Raw genomic sequence first — 9,422 nt, 5'->3', positions numbered from 1 at the left:
TGAAAGGATACTGAAGATGATTTGAATCCATCAGCATTAAAGCCACTCCACTGATGTGCTGGTTACTTTGTCTCTTCCAGTAAAAAGGTTAACTTTTCACATAAAGGCAGAAGATGGCTCTGCCTGTAACATACAGGACTGACTACAAATCCTATTAATTTCATTCATGTTATGGACTATCAAAATAATTCATCTTCACAGTATAAACATTTGAGTTCACCCCAAACCTACAGATTTTGGCCCTCAGCTCATCTCCAGGAAGTTTTTACAATAGTAGTGGGTAATAAGTTTGTATTCCAATTAAACCAAATTTAACAGAAGACCTGAGGGAGAATATTCCAAAAACACCAAGACAGTGACTATCTGCAACACACACTATTTATCCAAGTATCTGCTGTTTGTTTGCCATCCTACTCAGACTGAGTACTTCCAGCAAAGACAATTCCAATGGCAACACTAAGGGTCACTGAGTACCAACTGCAACACTCCTTGAGAGAGATTTTATTTGCCAGGAAATGTAAGACTCACATTAGTAACAGGGATGTCCACCTACACAACAGTGTTTTTTCAGACACCTTTTTTTACGAAAGGCTTCCATCATAGTACCAAAACAATAAATAACCTACCCAAAAAAAGAACCAAGGAGGAGTGGGTGTAAACTCCTTGACTAACAACCGCCATGTCACTCATGACACAACAAACACCACCAATACATTATTTTATACAGAATTTCATTTCAGAAAAAACAAGTTACTGGGTTTGTTACAGTGAGATTTGAACAGCCCCCTTTGAGCAGGACTGGCAAAGGTGTGAGTCAGCAGTTCCCTTCTCAAAACAAAGGAAAAATTCGGGATGTTTCCACAGTTAAGTTGCTCAGTTTCATCAGGACAGCTTCAGACCTTGCATGTTTTGTTTCAGATTGAGCAACTCTTTCTCTTGTCTTGTTTTCTCCTGTTTGAAGGCCAGCTTGTTGGCTTTCTTCTCCATTCTGCGTTCCTGCACATAGGAACAATAAGAAATTTACAGAATCGGAATTAACATGCAAAATCAACCATTCCAATTAACTCTTCTAAATCATGAAAACAAGAGCAATCTGAACAACAATATTATTTATGGCACCAATTATTTGTAGTCAAATATGTGTACCAACAGGATTTTCTTTGGTTAGTTGAAGCTTCCAACATGCTGGCAATTTCTATTCCTAAATAAGACAGCAGCGATTTCATTGTGGCCAAGTAGGATTTTCCACATAACTTTCAGACAATGTTCACTTTGAGTGATCTGAGACATTATAACTATTTCTTTTGCTACTCTAGATGGTTAGAAAACCTGATGTTCCTTCTGAAATTATATCTGAAGCAGTGGCCACAGTAACAGACCCCAAGTCTTGATACTGGAAAACAGTAACACAAATTTATGATGTTAACTTCCTTTCCAGTAGATTTGTTGTTGTTTTTGTTTGTTTGTTTTTAAGAAGCAATAATTAGTCCTTTGAGACCAGCAAGTTTTTCCCATTACCTTCAGACATGACAAGTGAGTTTTAAACAAAGTTTCTAAGACAGAATTCAAGTAACATAAAATGCTTGGCGAGGTTTTATTTGCAGTCAGGCATACCTTTCTCTCCTCCTTGATTGCCTGTTTTCTGGCTTTGCGATCCTCCTTGCTCTCAGCCTTGGAACGAGGCTGTGTTGACGCTTTTGGCAGGTCACTGCCATTTATCATCTGCATGCGTTCCACCTGCTTAGCAGTGAGACCTTTCTGAGGCAAGACGTGTAGGGGAATTCCAGTCTTCTGAGAAATTTTTATTGGCTTGGGCTGAAATACAGAGTGCATATGAATTAGTGGCTCCTGGCTTTCTCCTCAAGTGCACATGGCACTGCCTGATCAGTGTAAAAAATTCAGATCCAGATTTAACAGTAAGAACAGTAATAAATGTTAAGTCTCCTCATACTATTTAACTTCCTGACAAAAACACACAGTAATCCCAAAGTAAGAAATCAAAACATTGTGACAAAATTTGGAACAATAAAAACAGTTTTCCCTTTTATTTAAATATTACTGAAAAAATAAAGAACTTAAGTAGTTACTTAATATTCCTTTATAAGCTTGCAAGAAAAAGGTTTCATTTCGATTTGGGGGATATCAAGCTGTGTTCTAATGATGGGAAGTGTATGGAAGACACAAGGAACTAGAATAAATTGTTTCAGACCAGAGAAAAATAAACCTGAACAAAAATGTGGCTGTGAGACACAGATTACACATAGGTGTCTCACAGAAACAACAAAGGAAATTCCTCACTCTACTTCTGCCTAGCTATTACAGAAATTTTGAACTGACTCAGATTTCCTTCTAATAAGAAAAAATATATCCAGACTCTTCTTTAGTGAAGAGATAATACCAAAACCCTCCCCAACCCTCATTTCTGCTCCCTGTCTTTTAAAATAGATACCCACTGAAAAACAAGTTCCCAAGTTTTCCCAGTGTTATTCATCAGAGTAAGTTAAATTATTTTACCTTTGATGGCTCCTTAATAAGTGTTGGGTGATTATATAAGTTCGAATAGGTACCTAAGTCACAAAGAAAAAAAGAAAATAGTCAAGAAAGGCTTGCAAATAGAAATTACGAATTGTACTGCTACTTAGGTTTTGGAAATTCCTCCTGTTGTGCCCAGAGAATATACAATCTTACCAGAAGCACTGTCAGGAAAGTTCTGAAATCACCTATTATTTACTTTGAAATCCTAAGAACAAATAAGCAAACTCCAAAATACTTACTCAAAATGGATTCACAATCCCACTTTTCTTTTGGCTCCTCAATAACCACAGTTACTATTTCTTCCTTTTCTTCCTCACTTTCTTCATTTGCAGGACAGTCCAAATCTTCATCAGGTTCAAGACCATCCAATTTCACACAACTTTGGAAAAGTTCAGAGAAGAAAAAAATATGATTTATCTCTTCTTGAAAATGTACAATTATGTAAGCTCAGACTCACTCAGGTAAAGCCCCAGACCCGAGAAAGCTATTTCTAAGGAAATTTGCAGCGACACAGTCTACAACTAAAAACAAAGACACAGTCAATAAAAGAAGTATTTCTGCTTTTCAAGAGGATGAATGCCTCTAATAGATACTGCTTACACTAAGTTCAAAACAGTTATATGAAAGGAGCATAACTTATCAAACCAACAGAATTCCTCCACTTAATTTTATCATACAAAAAGATAATATTCCTATGCAGCTGCTTTTATTGTGGGATGCAATCTTTGAGTACGTGAACTTGAAACAACACACCCAAAATTTCAATATAAACAGAGGATTACAGAACTACTTATGTGAAGCAGTACTTCTGGGAATACACACTTCTTCGCTTTCTCTTTGTAGTAATCATCCAGGACTTCCTGCAACCGAGTATTGTCTGTGCTAATGTAGCCCTCCAACTCCACGTTATCTAGGGCTCCAATCTCATCTTCATCAAATTGTTCATAAAACTAAAATAAAGAAGTGGATATCTGTAATTAGACCACATTTGTCATGCAACTTCTTGACAGTTTAAAGAAGAGCTACAAATTTCTTTTTATTTGTCTCTTTTTCCTCTCCCCTCTCATTTGCTGAATAACTGCCAAATATATCTGAGGTAGGATTTCCTCCTTACTCTAAGTATTCTTTCTGCATGGGACTCACAAAGTTATCTAATAATATATAAATCAGCTTCTAGAAAATGTTATCAATTATGATGCATCATTTCAATCTATGCCTTAAGAAGCTTGTCACTGCTCAGAACAAAAGTTACACCCTACTTCCACTGCTCTGACACCAGATCATGAATGTATACTTTACCAGGGACCTGAAAATGGTTTGCTGTATTGAACTGACTCTCTCAGACTAAAGTGAAACACTAATTATGGATGCTCCTAATTAGTTATTGGAGTACTTTTGTTTACCTCCATCACTGCTAGGCCTTTCAACAGCAAATAACACAAAAGCCTGGGTGGCACAAGCCTCTAAATGTACCCAGTATTTGCAGAATACATGCAAAGAGCAGTGGCTCGATGCACTGACTGCTAAAAGCAGTAAAATCTGCACAGGTATACAGCACACTGCCTGATGAAATGGATCAATAGACAAAGAAGGACTTAACACAGCTACACTCCTGAGCTGCCTCACCTTCTCAAATCTGTCATCCAACAGGGTCAACTGCTCATTCCGTCTTATTACTGAAGATGACATAGAATAGTCCGTGAAACGACTCCTGGTTTCTTCTTGCATAAAAAGGAATTCTTTTGTCCGTCCATTAACCTCATCTGACAAAGGACCTTCTGAATCTGTATCAGTACTGCAGCTATCCTTTTCATCACTATCATCTTCCATGTCTTCCCACTCATCTTCATCCTCAGCATCTGGTCCTCTGTACAGAAGCATAAAATAGTTCTAGAATAATACATGGACCTTTACATAGTTCACACCTATGCTGGGTTATCTGAAACAATTTTGCTATAAGAGATTTAAATCTTGAGTGAGACTTTTGTTTGAGAGCTGAAAGCATTGCTGGCTGGGTCATGCATCTGTGCACTGAGACTGCAGTTATTTTTATATTCAGCTACACATGTCAAAGCAGAAAAATATCAGCTGCATTCTTAACTATTAAAACAAGCAAAATTTCTTATTGTTCATGAAATTATGAGAACGATACCAAAACCTAAGTAGATAAAATGCAGTGGGGTATCACACGAAGCATTTGCAAAGGTTTCAGAAACACTCATTAGCCTTCAACTATACGATTACTGATACATTTTACATGTAATAGATGACAATGTTTTAAACAGTTCAAGAACACTGTTATTCCAAACACTGCATATAATCCATGAGCTCAAAGTAACAAATGAAATGCATCTCTTGGATAACATAATAAATCTGATTTCGCAAGCTACTGTCCAAATAACACAAGGTAATACTTTTTTCAACACACTAAAGTATTCAATTTGAAATCTGAAACCATTATGGCTTCCTACACCACCACATGCAATAACAAATAGCATTTCTCCCATTTACATATGACAAATATTTCAACAAAGCTCTATCTACCGCTTCTGTGGTTTATTTGCTTGCAGAACAAAATCATCTTCCAAGATGTTTTCTGGATTGTCAAAGTCAAAATCATCATCAAGAGCTGCAACAATATCCGGGTCAAAATCTAGCCGTGGTCCTAGAAAGTTGAAAAAACAAAACATAAACATTTACATTTCTCTGACATTACAAAGCTACTTTCCTGGATAAAAAACGATCCAGCTGGACTGGATTGCAGTAAGGAAAGCTTAAACCAAAGAACCACAGAATTCCTCAAGAATATTTGCAGATTTGTTAGAAGCCAGGGCATGTGACCAATCTCTTGTCAATTTTTATCACTCAGAAAAAAACATTTCCCAGAGGCCTTGAGCTTACATAAATGTATTTTAATATAAAATACTGTAAAAGAAAAAACATCCAGGTAAAGTACTACATGATCAAGTACAGGCATTAGCTCCAACCCTAAAACTCTACATTATAAAAGGTTAGAAAGTGTTTCTCTGCTGCAATTAACAGATTTCTCTTTAGCATCCTTCTGTAGAGAGAACTGATTCAATTCCTTACTGTTATGAAATATGGAAATAGCTGTGGAGTCAATGTCCAGTGTAAACACGGATACATAACAAAAATCTACTCACAGCCCCGAACACTGAAATAACACTAATGAAGGAATGTATAAACACAACTCAGCATTTGAAAGGAAACTGAGTGAAAATCCAGTTTCAGATTGAAACAGACAGAATAATAAATTCAATAGTTTTATCTACAGTCTTCCCCTGTCATTAGTTTGTATTTGCTACACAATAGTAAGAGCTCATGGATTCACCCTCTCCAAACAAAGCAAAAGAACTCTTACTAGTGAATGACAGAAGTTAAGTCTCAAATTGAAACATAGGCCTCTCACAGATCATTTCTTATGTCTGCTACTGAGCCTGTTCTAAGCCAAAAAACACCCATATGACACCGCAACAGAAGCCTTAATTACATTCTACTTCCTAGATGGCAAATCACATCACAGAAATGTGAAAAATACCTGAAACAGGAGCAGCTTTATTTAACAAGCCCACATCCTCTTCAAACTCTGTGGCAAATACCGAGGAAGGCAACTTAATGGATGGAGCCTTAAAAGAAGAAACAGAAAAACATCATCACAAGGTATTTGTTCTCAGTTTTGTATTTGAGCTCACATTAACAAAATCATGCAGACACTCCTGAGACCAAAAGAAACTCTGTGAGTGCTACTTAAATGTTACAACAAGCACTACATCATCTATTGTAACTATATAATTATAAATAAAATATATACTTACAATTGATATATCTGTTATAAAAACCCTTATACGTTATTTGCCCTATGCGCCAAATTTTCAGAGTTAGACAATGATACCTGTGTAAAGTGCTAGCAGCACCAATTCTCATGCCAATATTCTCCCAAGTACAGAGACAGTATTTTTTGCATCTCTGAAGCTCTTTAGAGAATGGTTGTACAGCAGGCACACTGAAATGTTTAAATTTTTGTTTGTTTGTTTTGGAGAACACAAACACACATTCGAAATCAGCCCTTTACTAAAAGGCTTGTTAAAAGCTTCACAACATGCATATCTACCCTAACTTTAAATCTTATGTAGTATCACCAAGCTGTACCTGAAAGGTACTTCTGACTAAGACTATTGCTTTTGACTAAAATGACAGTATTTGGTTAAATCAATCACCCTCAGCTGTAAGTGACTAGCAATGGCATATTTCATTGCTTCAAAGCATTTACTGCTTTTCCATTCCAATGCGATCCAGCATCATGAATTTCTACAAGTTATGCCAGCAATTGAAAAGTTTGTTTTTATTCTGTCTAGTCTCTATTACATTCCCCTTTAAAAACACGGTGTGCTGATAATACAACCTGGCATATCCATAACTCCCCAAGCATTCAGAAGTTCTAAAAAACCATAAAAACAAACGCCCACTCCAGAAAAGCACACGACTTGTTCAAACAAACGCCTTTACAAGCCATCTCTGTAGAGAAAAGTTTGTCGTGTGTACCTGAAGTGTTTTAACACTGTGCTAACAAATAATGTTCATTAGTAAACTCTGGCTTGTCCGTTTCTGGGTTTACTGGTAGGAAAGTCTGGTTGTGGGTCAAAAGGATCCTTATAAATAGATACACGTAAACACATACCTATATGCACACAATTATTGTGTCTAGAGGATGTTAATGCTCCAAAGAACAGCATTACCATTAACAAAAATACTACTTACTGAAATTCTCTGAATTTCATCTTCTATGTGCCCCTCACTTGTGATGACAATTCTGCTTTGCTGTCCACGCACAGATGGGACAAGCTCAGAGGGACCAGAGGCTTCTTTGAGGTGCTGCAAATAGTCATAGTCATCATCAAAGAAGACACCATACTTGCGCTGCTCTTCCCTTCGTTGCTCCTCATGCCCCTAGGAAGCGAGAGGGAGAAGAAAATAATCAAAAGCAATACATTTAGTTACTCGAGTGCATTTAAAACTTACTAGCAAAAAAGAAAAGCAACCTATCTACTGAGAGTGTCCGAACGCTACAGTCCTTGTAGTCCTCTCTCCACTCCTTTACCATAATTCACAGCTAATCAGAATGCTGGAAGCAGCTGTTTCCGCGTCTGGGTGCTGTCTGAGCAGGACTTCTCCATCAGCAACATAACCAACAATGCCTGTTTTGTCACAATGAGTCAGGCAAGTTTTGTTTTGTTGTTGCTTTTTAAATACATTTACACATCTAATGCCATTTAAGTCATCCTTCAGCCATAAGGCAGTAACTCACAACTATGAAATTCCCTACAACATCCATTTTTTTAAAATAAGCTGAACTAAAAACTACCCTCTCTCAAGTTATGTTTTTGAGTTGTATAATTGCATACCAACTTTTTTTCTCTGTGGTGTTTCTTATCTGAATGAACGTCAGTATTAAAAGCGAGTGTTTACTTTCTGTGTGGGCAGCAGAACTCTCTGGGGTGCAGTATCATCAGCAGCAAGAGGATCCCTCTGACTTCGGTGCACTAAGTGAAATGTTACTGCTTTCTTCTTCTCTATGAAGGGCTTTTTCTTCTTGTGTGGCTGCAAAAGATAATTTGGTTAACTGTTAACAAAAAAAAATGAACTATTAAATGCACCTAAAGAGAACCTTTTCTCTGCAGTGTGCGGCTGTATTCATTTTAAGGCAATGCCTTATAAACACATGCCTTGAGACAAAGCATTAAGAGACCAGTGTAAGCTTAACTCATCTCCCCACACGCACAATGGACATTTCATGTGTTCTAACAGCAAACGCAGCTTATTGAGCGGCAAAACGGCAACACATCCAACAGAAAATATCTGATAATAGCACATACAGTTTAACATAGAGCCCTAGAAAGGAATTCCACAACACACTTCACCAAGAAACACGGGAAACTGACATAAGGAAATTCATCGAGACACATCTTGCTTCCTGAGAGTTCTTTAGACGGCTGTACGTACAATTCAACACCAGTCAGGAGCATCCGCAGCACCCCACCCAGGCAACAGACCCACCAAGTATCCAACTGGCTGAAAGCCTTTCTTACGAGTTACATCTCACTTGAAAAAAACCCCCACTTCCAGGAAGGTTTCCGGCTTTACCCACCTAACAAGACGCGTTACAGCCGATATAGGCAACCTGGGGGCGACTCTATTGCTCTAGGCTGCCTTGTTCCCGTGGCAGTTCCGAGTACAGAACAGGCACACTCACCATGCCGCCGTCCCCCCGCCGCTCCCGGGGTCCCGATCCCCACTCGCTCCCACGCGGGCCAGGCGTCAGCGCCCCCGGGCCGTGCCCTCCATCTTGGGATAGACCAGTGACCAACAGGGGGAAGAAATAAGCGGCCAATCCGGCCCAGTTTGTAAGTTTTTGTTTCCAGTTAAAAAAAAAAAAAAAAAAAAAAAACCAAAAAAAACACACGAGCCTTTTCTGAGACTGAAATAGTACTTTGAGAAAAGAGAGGCTCGGTTACCCAAGCAGGAAGCTCGTGGAAGACACATTTTCCCAGTTTTCCCCTCCAATTAGTGAGGAATGGTTCTGGCCGCCAGCGCCCCCAATGGCAGAGGGCTGCGCAGGCGGCCAAGGGGCAGCGCGCGTGCGCAGCAGCGGGGCCGGGCCGGCGCGGGCGGGGCTCGCTGAGGGGACGGGCGGGTTGTGGGGGCTGAGTCTGAAGGACTGGGAGTAAATATCGCGTGTTGGTGTCGACCGTGTTTGAGTTCTTATTGCCGTGTTTGTTATTTCTGACGAGGACTGGCTGGGGGAACTGAGCCTGTTCAGAATACAGACGACTAAGGGGGGACCTCATCAATGTCTATGAGTATCTGAA

The 9,422-nt window shown here is 38.9% G+C and overlaps 1 protein-coding gene across 1 annotated transcript; it reads right to left on the bottom strand.

Annotated features, from left to right (window-relative positions):
- Positions 1 to 714: 714 nt before the first annotated feature.
- On the bottom strand, positions 715 to 9,110 carry LTV1 (LTV1 ribosome biogenesis factor). Its single transcript, XM_040060417.2, has 11 exons — positions 8,807 to 9,110; positions 8,023 to 8,154; positions 7,315 to 7,503; positions 6,095 to 6,182; positions 5,080 to 5,200; positions 4,162 to 4,402; positions 3,358 to 3,485; positions 2,775 to 2,914; positions 2,515 to 2,567; positions 1,615 to 1,815; positions 715 to 996 (listed from the first exon to the last, which is right to left on the bottom strand). The coding sequence occupies exons 1-11, from the start codon at positions 8,807 to 8,809 to the stop codon at positions 883 to 885; spliced, it is 1,410 nt and encodes a 469-aa protein (XP_039916351.1). The 5' UTR covers positions 8,810 to 9,110; the 3' UTR covers positions 715 to 882.
- Between the last annotated feature and the right edge of the window lie 312 nt (positions 9,111 to 9,422).

Source organism: Hirundo rustica, chromosome 3 (genome assembly GCF_015227805.2).
Source record: "Hirundo rustica isolate bHirRus1 chromosome 3, bHirRus1.pri.v3, whole genome shotgun sequence".
Taxonomy (NCBI): domain Eukaryota; kingdom Metazoa; phylum Chordata; class Aves; order Passeriformes; family Hirundinidae; genus Hirundo; species Hirundo rustica.
Note: the sequence above shows the minus strand (reverse complement) of the source record. Positions and strands in the feature narration are given on the sequence as shown.

What these genes read in the sequence shown, in the direction of transcription:
- LTV1 (XM_040060417.2), bottom strand. An exon ending in TAAAGCTGCTCCTGTTTCAG is followed by an intron (nt 5,201 to 6,094) that starts GTATTTTTCACA and finishes TCAACTTTCTAG; the next exon opens with GACCACGGCTAGATTTTGAC. An exon ending in GGATTGTGAATCCATTTTGA is followed by an intron (nt 2,568 to 2,774) that starts GTAAGTATTTTG and finishes TTTGTGACTTAG; the next exon opens with GTACCTATTCGAACTTATAT.